Source organism: Carya illinoinensis, chromosome 11 (assembly GCF_018687715.1).
Source record: "Carya illinoinensis cultivar Pawnee chromosome 11, C.illinoinensisPawnee_v1, whole genome shotgun sequence".
Classification (NCBI taxonomy): domain Eukaryota; kingdom Viridiplantae; phylum Streptophyta; class Magnoliopsida; order Fagales; family Juglandaceae; genus Carya; species Carya illinoinensis.
The window spans coordinates 30,154,206-30,166,125 of record NC_056762.1 but is presented as its reverse complement, the minus strand read 5'-3'; the positions used below and the strand labels follow the sequence as shown (position 1 = coordinate 30,166,125).

At 39.0% G+C, this 11,920-nt stretch overlaps 2 protein-coding genes across 5 annotated transcripts; both read left to right on the top strand.

The window, feature by feature from the left end:
* The first annotated feature begins 837 nt into the window (after positions 1-837).
* LOC122280512 (putative gamma-glutamylcyclotransferase At3g02910) lies at positions 838-3,116 on the top strand. 4 transcript variants are annotated; one of them, XM_043091437.1, is made up of 3 exons: positions 838-1,326; positions 1,398-1,458; positions 2,523-2,816. In XM_043091437.1, exons 1-3 carry the CDS (start codon positions 840-842, stop codon positions 2,569-2,571), a joined length of 597 nt encoding a protein of 198 aa, XP_042947371.1. In that variant the 5' UTR covers positions 838-839; the 3' UTR covers positions 2,572-2,816. The 4 variants fall into 4 exon arrangements, with proteins under 4 accessions (XP_042947371.1, XP_042947373.1, XP_042947374.1 ...); XM_043091439.1 differs by lacking the exon at positions 2,523-2,816 and adding an exon at positions 2,861-3,116 and having other exon boundaries at positions 839-1,458; XM_043091440.1 differs by having other exon boundaries at positions 839-1,458; positions 2,523-2,815.
* Positions 3,117-6,553: 3,437 nt separating this feature from the next.
* LOC122281784 (glycine-rich cell wall structural protein 1.8-like) lies at positions 6,554-7,554 on the top strand. Its single transcript, XM_043093568.1, has one exon. It carries the CDS (start codon positions 6,597-6,599, stop codon positions 7,332-7,334), a length of 738 nt encoding a protein of 245 aa, XP_042949502.1. The 5' UTR covers positions 6,554-6,596; the 3' UTR covers positions 7,335-7,554.
* The last annotated feature ends 4,366 nt before the right edge of the window (positions 7,555-11,920 follow it).

Genomic DNA, 11,920 nt, shown 5'->3' with positions numbered 1-11,920 from the left:
CCATCCATCCCTACAGATTGAACAATCGGATCGACTCCTCTCTATCACCAAAAGCTGTTCCGCACCATAACGTGTCCGCTGTGCTTTCAAATCCTAATAAAAGGATTTCCAAACTTGTTTCCATCGTTTCCAAAACATGCTCAACCGTTGTCTCTGCAACTCGCCAAAATTCTACCCCTTCCTCAGTCGTTGAATTTGATTGCCCTTTTTTTTTTTCTTTAACGTAGACCCGCCCCAAGTACGGGTGGTGAGAACCTTTTTTTGGGATAAAAATTCATGTGTAAAATACGAGGAATACCACTCATCATTCTACATTGTACATTTTACATTTTGCATTTTGTAATCGGATCGACTACACTGTACATTTTGCATCTTTTAAAATTATGTTTATTTTTTTTATTTTAAATTTATTCTATTCTTATTAAATTAATTAAATTATTTTACTTATCATCTATATACCACGTATTTATTATAAAAAAATAAAAAAATATAATATATAATGTGTGACGATAATAAGTAACTATTTGCAACATTATTGCTTTGTAGAATTGAGGCTTGAAAATAAGGGAAAAGATTTAGCTAAGATCGTGCTAGATTTTCTTTCTTCACATCACTTTCTCGTGTGGACCCTGGTGTTCTGAAATACAGATTTGGTGGGCCTAAACCCTTAAATGAGTTGCTACAATCTTCCGATTTCCATTTTTTTAGTTTTTTGGAAAATCATTTGTTTCGGGCTTTTTAGTATGGTTTATGTCATTTTAGGATTTGGGTCTTCTTTGTTTTGGCCCAATGGTTTTGATAATTGCCCATCTGCAATGGATCAGTTCTATATAGGCATAATGTTTGTGGTGTGTTGTCTGTCTCCGTGTCTCTTAACCATGGCTGACGTTAGCAATCAATCCAAAGCCCATCTGATCTTCGCGTACGGCACGCTCAAGCGAGGCTTCCCCAACCACACCCTCATGCAGTCCCTGATTCACCAGAACGACGCCGTATTCCTCGGCCCCTTCGTCACCTGCATCTCCTACCCTCTCGTCGTCGGGCCCCACGGCATCCCCTTCCTCATCAACCTCCCCGGGTTGGGCAACCGTGTCACGGGCGAACTCTACTCCGTCTCGGCCCGCGGACTCTTCCTGGTTGACGACCTCGAGGGTACCAGCCTCGGCCACTACGAGCGGCTGCCCGTTAAGGTGATTCCCTGCGAAAGCACCAACTCTGATGCAGGTGACGTCATTCAGGTGGAGGCCGAGGCGTACTACTCACACCGGAGCTTCGGGGAGGGTTTGTGGGAGAGGAAGGGCAGAGAGGGGTTGAGTGCGTACACAGAGAAAGAGGCGAGTGGGTACGTCAGAAGAGAGGATAGGCCCAAAGATAGGAGCTTTCGCAATGAGGTGCATTTCTTTGTATCTGCTGCGAAAAATTGATCGATCGGAGGAGGAAATTCATGCAACTCTCAAGGTTATTTTACCAATTTTTTTTTTTTTTCAACTCTTGATTATGTTTTAAGTTTGCATCTTCTGCAGTGTTTGCTCTTCATTTTTTCAGACCATGTTAAGTGTTAATATCGTGATGGTGGTTTGCATGTTGAAGGCCTTATTTAAAGTCACCACTTAGGTTTGTATACAATCATGTTAAAGCAAAGTTATTTGAGACAAATAAAACGATTTTGAGTTCACAACAACCAATTCAATTCCAGCCGGCTTCTCTAGTATTACAGAAAAACATTTGTCCCAGGGGATGCAGAAAGAACAAAGTTGTGTTCCACAAACATCTGCATGGATTTATGTACAAATTTTGGGACTAATCAAGAAAATGATTACCAGTTCCTGAAATAAACGAGTTTAAGGGAGTTAGTGAGATCTCGCCACTAAAGCAGGACAATCTTCGTAGAATTTGTTATGGGACACAAATTGGAGGTTGTTAACAGGGTTTAGTGCTCCTTTATTATAGTTCTATTTGCTTTTGTGCTCCAAGGGAGCCATACAAACCAGTTTTACATAATGTATCGATTATAATTTACCTGGGTGTACTTATCAAAAAAAGTAATTTACCTGGGTGCGTCTACAATATTGCTTCCTATGATTGCTTTAAAAATAATCATTCGGGATGCGATGTCAACTGCCATAAAGACTATACTCGTGACATTATGTTGATGTGCTATCCTATGAGTAGGGCTGAAAACCGAAGGTATCAGTGCGGTTTTGGTCTAAAACTGAAACTGCACTGATAATGGGAAAATGTACAAATCTTGAGTCTGAGAACCCTAAAGCCAAACGCAAGGCAGAAGAAGGAGGGAGGAAGAGAGAGAAGGGGGGGGGGGGGGGGGGGAGCGAGGGTATTAAACACAAAATCCAAACGACCCTATTTGGTGTATTAAACTAAACGACGTCGTTTCATTTTAATTTTTTTTGTTAATGGTAGTTGTAAAATGACGCAATTTCACTTACTTTAGTGAAACGATGTCGTTTTACATATAATATATGTAATTGGCCGGTTCAACGTTTTGGGTTTGGTTCAAACAGGGATCAAACCGGCCAGCGTCTGTTTCATTACATTTCTTCCACCATCTGACCGTTTCTCCACCGGCTTCAGCTGGTTCCGAATTCTGGAGGCCGGTTGGCGTCGGCGACGGTTGGTCCGGCCAGTTCTTGTACAGCCCTACCCATGAGTCCCATTATCTCATTTGGGCTTTATAATAGAGTTGCTAAAACAAACTCATTACATTATGCCCATGAAAGGTCTACACAAACCCTCATGGGCTGACTTTCCATGCACATGCTATTATACACAAAATAGTTACACATGCTTTCCCTTCTAATGAAGGTGCAAACTGCACATTTCAAAAGGGCTTTTTGAGCAGGCCCTTCATTCTGGAGATGACAGAAATCCACCCCTGCAGAATGCACCTCTGCCAAAGGTCTCATGGTCTTTGATCCTCATGATTGACTCTCCACTCACTGTACCGTCACTGCTGCAGGATATAAGCATCAGTATGCAACTATGTAGATGTTACTTTGCTCTCTTCCCATCCATCTTTGGATATGAAAAAATAATTATATTGTTAGTTCCTTTTGGTAATAGAATAAATTCCTTGATTAATCTATTATGTTTTTGTATTTGTATGTTATTTGCTTTGTAATTTCATTGGTGCAATCTTAATTTAAATGAGAATGACGCATTGGAATGTATGAACAATGTGATACCTCATACGATAAGTTATAAGGGCTGGTTATGTATAGGATCCTACATTGCTTGGGAAGGAAAAGGTATTGTTCTTTATAATGGTTTCAATAGGGCTCCGATTGTATAATTGACTAGTCCGAGTATAGACCCAGATGTGACTTGGGCCTCCCTTGGTGCATTATAAACAGCACTTAGCTTTGTGTGTACAGGAAGTGCTTTTATAGATTCCAACTAGGTTGGTCACATTGAAAAGTCGTCTGATGGTTTAAGTTGAACATACTACAGTACCCCACTTCCCCCCGCCCAATTCAAAATAGCTCTTTGGCCCACTTGGTTTTTGGTCAAACTATGTCCTGAAACTTGAGGTTTTCATTGGCCCAATTATGAACTTAAAGTTTAGTTTGCGTAACTCGTGTACTGAGGTTAGTTTTGGTGATCAAGAAGGTCCCTGTTAACCAACAAGCTTGCAAGTGTCTGAAAAGTGGGTTGTCCAATAAGTCGTGTTGGTGCTTGGCTTGTTGAAGACGAAGAAAATCTAGGGTACGTACTGCTAAAGAAACAAATGGGACAGTATTCCAAATGTCAGGAATGACGTAGTAAGAAGAATGCTGTTATTATACAGCCTCACAAGCGTGGAGAGAGAGAGAGAGAGAGAGAGAGAGAGAGAGAGAGAGAGAGAGAGAGAGAGAGAGAGAGAGGAAAAAAGAGGCTCCATTAGCCAAGCAATTTGAGGTGGATTGGCCCCACACACATGGTGGAGAAGGAGGGGGTGCTCTTCCATGTGACTGCCCACTATAATGTATATGCATATTATATCATACAGATGGAGACAAGGTCAGGTTGCTTCAAAATAAAAGAATGTTTTTAGACAGGGAAGGGCAAATCAGAGTTTGAATTAGAGTGTACTTGCTTTCAAGTAGACCACAGTTATCATTACAAGAAGAAACGCTAGTTCTTATCAGGCTGCGGGCATTCACACGAAGACCCTCTTCATTTTTTCTTGACAATAGGCCATTGAAAGCATTTCATACCTCCTAGGTTTGAGTTCTTTTGTCGGTGGTATAGATTTGTTAATGCTGTACCACTGGCCCTCGATTTTACGTTTGGTGGATCCTACCATGGATTAGCTTTCCATCCATCATGCATACAGAAGAAATAATGAACTTAATTCCCATCTCGATTTGTAGTTCTTCTCATGGTGTCAGACAACCAACGAATGCCCAACACGGCCTTCCCAAACTTGAGATGGGTAGAGGAGTCATAAGACCAAATTGCTATTGGCTACTACGCTCTTGCTGCTTGAAATTAAGAAGCTAGTCTTAATATAATCTTTCCTAGTTTGGATAGGTAAGCGTAGGATATATCATGTGATAAAACATAGAGTTGAATAAAGTAAAAAAGTATTCGGGGCTAATTTGTTGGACGACATTGAGTTTTCAACAAGCTAATGAGTCGTGTGTGTGTATATATGTCGTGGGCTAAACTTAATGGCCACATTGAAAGGTTTGTAATTTAAAGTTAAGTTCGTTGTAACTGTTTGTTTACGTTCCAGAACCAGAAAAAGTGAACGTCTAGAGAGAGAGAGAGAGAGAGAGAGAGAGAGGGTGAAATCGAAGGAAGAAGAAAATAGATAGCAGGCCAGGCAGATGAGCTTAGTACTGAGCATGAGCAAGTGTCATATATCAGTGAGTTGAAATCTTTATTTTCCTTTTTGAGTGCAAGTAATGGGTTCTGAACCCACATATAAACTATAAACTATGAACACCCCGGGGTTGGTATCACGTACAATAAAGATGATCATGATCAGCAATAATATTATTCGATATGAATCAAATGCTTTGACCTATTTTATGGAATTGGATAGACTAGAACCCCTAACACCATGATAGTGCGATCGGATAACATAGCCTTACGCATTTTGTCACTCTCAAATGTCATACAATGGGGAATTATTAATGCATCATACATCTTCCGGACTGACATGGAATGAGAAGTGCGCTTTCATTCTTACTGGAGAATAAAGAAAATGTGTGTTTTTCAAGACTCGAAATAAAGATTCGATTCAAGCCGATTTAGCTGATTCAAAGACGGACTTGATCAACTCATTCCAACTAATTCAAAACTGTATTTATTTTTAAGTTGTCTAATAATTGAGTTTTATCTTTGTACAAAAATATGATATAACTAAACATATATTAACTTTTTCATCATTGTATTCAATAAGAATTGTAGAAAAATTAAAGAATAAAACATGTAGTTTTTTATTTCTTTTAGTAGAACAAAAAATTAAAAAAATGAATGAGTATTTTATATTAAATTTAAAGTTGTGCAAAAAATATTACATTTGCCATGTTTTATAACTTAATAGTTTTTATCTTTTTCATATATATATATATATATAAGGCAAAGAAATGTTGACAATTGAGGTTAAATATATAAATTACATATTTATTGAAACTATTTACATTCATATCATATTTTTATTGAAACTAATAATTAAAGTTATATTTTATACTCTGTTATACATGATATAAACTGCTTGAATTGCATCAAATATGGTTTTTAATACTTTTTATTGACATTCAAATATCAGATTCAAAATTGTTATAAATAGCCCGATTTTGAATTGCCCGATTCATTGAATCGGCTACCCGATTTTTATTTTTAAAGGGTATTTTCTCTGGATTGCATTCAGAATATCTTAAACACCTTCATGTACTGTTAATGCAGTTCAAAGAGAGTTATTAGAAACAAAACAAATCTCATCCATCTGGTGAAAACGTTTTATTAAATCTATTCATTGTAGTGCGATATTACCTTCTTAGATGTGGCAGAATGAAAAATAATTATTTATTATCGTTGGTTTCATATTTACAGCAACCAATATCAATACGGCGCACGAAAGTTTTAAACCGTGTATATAATATCTAGGTGCTTGCCAAGGGATCAGTGGCTATCCAAATCACAAGAAGTCAAGATCTTACTACGACAAGAAGATCTGCTAGCTCCTACTTGAAACGCACACTATCTAAAGGATATATCAGTAGGTAAATAAATAAGTATATTATGCTACATTATTCAATATTGGTGTGAAAAGAATATGAGTGTCTCGGAAACACCCATCACCAACTTAAAAATAAAGAAAGTTAGGTCTATACAAACTCTGCTTAACAAATTGGCTCTGCCATGCGTAAATGTGGGTGACAGCAAAAGCACACTAGTGGCTTGATCTATGGGTGTAAACTTGTGTTGGACCACCTTGTGGGACTCCCTACTATATGTTCTATGCTCTCAATTAATTAGCTACTCTTAGGAAAGTACGTAGACGCGCTTAATTTTGACCTTCATCCCATTCCTATATATAGCTACCTTCCCTGACACTCAAAGCCATATTAATATTCCAAGAATTTTCCATGGCTTCCCACAAAACCCTTACTCTTGTTTTCTTTGTGTTATTGGGCTTCGGTATTTGTTCAGCAACTAGAGCCCTCCTCACTTTTCAAGCTGGAAACGCTCACGTTGGCCATGACAATGTTGTGCAAGCTGCTCTAGGAGAACATGGGGTAACTGGCTATGGAGGTGGTGCTGGCAGTGGAGAAGGTGGTGGTGCAGGATATGGAGCTGCGGGTGGACATGGCGGTGGAGGTGGCGGTGGTAGTGGAGGTGGAGGTGGAGCTGCTAATGGTTTAGGAGGTGCTGGATATGGAAGTGGTAGTGGGCAAGGAGGTGGTGCTGGATATGGTGCTGGTGGACAAAATGGGGCTGGATATGGTGGTGGGGGTGGTGGGGGACATGGAGGTGGAGGTGGATACGGTGCAGGAGGAGAAAATGGTGCCGGTTATGGAAGTGGTGCTGGTAGTGGTTACGGAGCAGGGGGAGGGAATGGTGCTGGCTCTGGTGGAGGAGGTGGTGGGGGGAGAGGTGGTGGTGGTGGAGGAGGCTATGGTGCAGGAGGAGCGCAAGGAGGTGGGTATGGTAGTGGGTCAGGATCCGGTGGGGGTTTTGGTGCTGGTGGTGGAGCTAGTGGTGGTGGTGGTGGAGGTGGTTCTGGTGGTGGCGGTGGCGGTGCTAGTGGAGGTGTCCATGGGGGTGGTTATGGAGGAGGTAGTGGGAGTGGAGAGGGTGGTGGACATGGCGGCTATGTCCCTTGAAACTACGTACCTTCTCCCTTTTATCATTTCTAAGAAGAGTGCATGTGTGAATCTTCTCACCCTAGTTTATACTAAAGAGGAACTGAATAAGATTAGCTAAGTGTGGAGATGCTTAATTATTAATATAGTTTCAAGGTATTCTATTATGATTAATGCTACATAAATGGTAAAGATGTTCTAAGGTGTATGTAATTGTAATATTTGAATGTGGCTGCATTAATCTTTTGTTCTTACGAACTAGATAGTTAGGCTAGGAGGCTGGAGTGTTCGTTGGATAAATATCTCAACTTAATCAATCTAGATTATAATAATAAGAGGTAAGTGGCTCGTACGTACCAAAAGCTAGTTATGTGCATCCATGGTAATGAATTTACTTTAATGACCTAATATTGGGGAATTAACGTAGCTATATAAATATATATATATATATATATATTATATTTTAGCTAAACTTGGAAAAAGGAAATAGAAACTCAGGACGATGTGCGGTTCTGTACGTGGTAGCTAGAATCACTGGCGCACGAGGCTTTTAATTCTCGAACCGGTCCGTAAAAGAAATAATAATACGTATGAGGATAACGATATTCATGCATGAGTGGGGATTAAGTATAATTAATTAATAAGACATTCATAAAAGGTGGCCGTGCATGTGAGGATATATGTAAAAGTCTTTTTCATTTAAAGTTGTTGATATGAACTTCAACAATATTTTGACGAGAGAGAGAGAGAGAGAGAGAGAGAGAGAGAGAGAGAGAGAGAGAGAGAGAGAGCAATATTAATACGAATTTAGAATTATATGATCTATATATACTTAAATCAATATCATGATTAATTAATTGGTATTGATTATATATATATATATACACTAATAGACTTTTAGTACCTATTATATATAAAAACTCTTTTCATTTTGAAATCGATCAGCCCACTCGATCCGGTCTGGCCTGGCCTGCTTCAAATGTTTCAACTTTCCCTTTTTTTCAATAATTAATATCCAAGGTACGTAGGAGAAAAGTTGGAATCAAGTTTGGTAGCTATTCTAATTAATTATTTAACGCTAACTTTGTGGTTTTAAAAGTTGTTTGAAAGACTTTTTACAATCATGCATATCGATCCAAAAGCCGTTAATTATATATTCAGCTAGGATTAGAAAAGCGTTTTATCTTATTTTATTTTATTTTTATAATTTTTTTAAATTTTTATATAAAATATAATAAATAATTTAAAATTTTTAAATCTCAATTTAATTTTTTTAAATTTTTAAATAATAATAATATTAAAAAATAATATTATAATAATATTTTATTTAATTTTTTTTTTTAATATAAAACCACCGATCTCATTGTACCTCTCAATCCACAATCAGTGCGTGCTTTTTTCAAGGCCTGACATGGCCAGATTGTTCTTTTCCCCACGTTGTGTATATATAGGACTAATTAATCATGTAAATTTTACATAATATACCATTGTCCCAATTTTAGTCGGAAAATAATGAGGTTACAATTTTTCTATTATTTATTTATTAATTTTTTTTTGTTTTTATTTTTTTTAATTTTTAATTTTACTAAATGATTAAGGAAATGATTATTAATAAAGTTATATATTTTTTAAATTTTTTCTTAATGATTAAAGATGTTAAAAAAATACTTAAAAGAAAATGATAAAAAAATATAAAACTTCAAATCATTTTTAAGTAGTAAATGAATAGTAATAAGATAATAACTCTATTACTACCCATTTTAGTTATCCCGCTATATATGAGGTAATTCCATTGGCATCAATCTTTGATTTTTTTTTTCAAGTATTAAGAGATCATGATCCTATTTTAAGGATGATGGAAAGTATCCTACAACATTTAATTTTTAAAAAAGTAGGATGAAAATAAGATATTAGTACCTACTATACGTAGTGTGTGTATATATATAGCATTACTAGCTATATTTTAATGATCATATTGCAAAACAGAATGATTGTTTGAGAGATTAACAGCTTTTCAACTGGCACTAGTGCATGAAATAATATAAATTTTGCCATTAGTGATGGGTAGTGCTTAATGCAACTCCACCACTAATATTGATTTATACGGTATAATTAAGATTGCGCGTTGGTCTTTTCATGATGCCAACATCCACGACCTTGTGTTGGACGACCTTGAGGGAATACTTCATCATCCCAATATACTACTTTTCCATGCGCTTACTCAAAAACCATGTGGAAATTAGAAGACCCGCTTTTGGACCCCATCCAGTTCCTATAAATATATATATATATATATATATAGAAATGCTATAACGCATGCACGAAAGGGAGGAGGCACGAAATTAGAAACTGCAGTCTAAAAGCTCAATTTTACCCTTACATAAAACAGTCCATTTGCACACAACTAAAAGCTAGGAAAGACAAAAGTATTCATCACTGTCATAGTGTCGTTGTAGTCGACCAAACTACAGTACTCATCACTCTTACCATTTATTTTATGTTTGTACTACTATTATTTTTAATTAATTTTTGACAGCAACATTCTATGCGCATGGCTTTTATTCGACAGTGCAAATTTTAAGGAAAATTCGAGGATGTACATAAAAATGATTTCTTTAAGAAAAAAGCATTGCAAATCTTGGCTATAGATGCTGCTTTGCATTTTTTTTTTAAGTTGTAGAAGGTCTAAAGTATACATATACAAATGAAGATAAAATGAATGTTATCAATTTAGTTAAAAATCACTAAGTACACATATAAATAAAATTAAAATGTAAAGATGATAATTTAAGATTTGTCCAAAAAAATTGTTTAGAGATCACTTACACACATATTTTACCCAAGAGAAGAGAGATGCTGATGAACGTTAGTGCATTGCAGGAAAAGAGAAGTTTTATTTATTTATTTTTGTGAAGCTGGGCTGGATGATGAAACAAAGATACAGTGGAGAGACAAAACAAGAAAGATGAGGGAGAAAAGCTTCCGTGAAAAGTTTTGACTTTGGACCCTTTATTATTTTATTTTTTTAACTTGTTTTTTTTTTTCCTCTACTTATCCACCTTTCGTGTGCATTTCGTGCCATACAGGGGGCTTCCCTGTAGTAGCTCTCATATATATATATATATATATCTATAATAATAAGCGCCTATCGCGCTTCTACAGGAATGAGTAGGAATGAGCAGTGAATTGTTGCGTTCCATTTTTTCCTTCCGTTTTTATTGCATAGTTACTTTTTTAACCTTTTATTTTCTTCCTTTGTGTCCGTTTATATAAGGATTTTTTGGTCTTTAGTAACTGTGTCAGAAGGTTGGCTGCTTTATATTTTTCTTCCTACTTTTCTATTTTTCTCGATTCTTCTTCTCTTTGTATCTCTCTTCTCTCATATCTCTCTCTCTCTCTCTGAAGCTCACGAACCCAGCTCTCTGCCAAAGCTTCAAGATCCACTCCACCCCACCGGTTTTGGTCGGCAAGAGGTAGGGGAAGAAGCTATGAAGAGATGGTGGCCGGAGGTGGTGCGACGGCGCCGAAATCGGTGAAAAACCGTATAGCTTGGAGGAGCTCGTGGTGGCTAACGGTGGCTCGGATGGAGGTGACACTTGGTGGGGATCTTCACCGGTGAGAGGGGAAGAAAAATGGGTGGGTGGTGTAGGCCACGCCGCCGGAGAACGGCGGTTCTGGGCTGCGAAAGCAACCGACGACAGGGGAGAAAAAACAGGCAGGTGCCGTGACTTCCAGGGGCTCGTGGCGGCTAACGGCTGGTCCGATGACTCTGAAAATTGGTGGGGATGATCTCTGGTAGGAGGGGAAGAGAATGGTGGGGGTGGTGTATAACACAGCCTCCGGACGGCGGCGGTTCTGGGCTGCGAAAGCAACTGGCGACAGGGGAGAAAAAACAGGCAGGTGCCGTGACTTCCAGGGGCTCGTGGCAGCTAACGGCTGGTCCGATGGCTCTGAAAATTGGTGGGGATGATCTCTGGTAGGATGGGAAGAGAATGGTGGGGGTGGTGTATAACACAGCCTCCGGATGGCGGCGGTTCTGGGCTGCGAAAGCAACCGGCGACAGGGGAGAAAAAACAGGCAGGTGCCGTGACTTCCAGGGGCTCGTGGCGGCTAACGGCTGGTCCGATGGCTCTGAAAATTGGTGGGGATGATCTTTGGTAGGAGGGGAAGAGAATGGTGGGGGTGGTGTATAACACAGCCTCCGGACGGCGGCGTACCGGGCGGTCAAAGGGGCGACGATGAAATGGAAAGGAGAAAAAACAGGCAGGTGCCGTGACTTCCAGGGGCTCGTGGCGGCTAACGGCTGGTCCGATGGCTCTGAAAATTGGTGGGGATGATCTATGGTAGGAGGGGAATATAATGGTGGGGGTGGTGTATAACACAGCCTCCAGACGGCGGCGGTTGTGGGCTGCGAAAGCAACCGGCGACAGGGGAGAAAAAACAGGCAGGTGCCGTGACTTCCAGGGGCTCGTGGCGGCTAACGGCTGGTCCGATGGCTCTGAAAATTGGTGGGGATGATCTCTACTAGGAGGGGAAGAGAATGGTGGGGGTGGTGTATAACACAGCCTCCGGACGGTGGCGTACCGGGCGGTCAAAGGGGCGAAGAT

Excerpts from the sequence above, each read along its gene's own strand:
- LOC122280512 (XM_043091437.1), top strand. The coding sequence starts at position 840 with ATGTTTGTGGTGTGTTGTCTGTCTCCGTGTCTCTTAACCATGGCTGAC. Across the intron at positions 1,327-1,397 it reads GGGGTTGAGTGCGTACACAG|TTCTTTGTATCTGCTGCGAA; the intron begins AGAAAGAGGCGA and ends AATGAGGTGCAT. Across the intron at positions 1,459-2,522 it reads AAATTCATGCAACTCTCAAG|GGATCAAACCGGCCAGCGTC; the intron begins GTTATTTTACCA and ends TGGTTCAAACAG.
- LOC122281784 (XM_043093568.1), top strand. The coding sequence starts at position 6,597 with ATGGCTTCCCACAAAACCCTTACTCTTGTTTTCTTTGTGTTATTGGGC.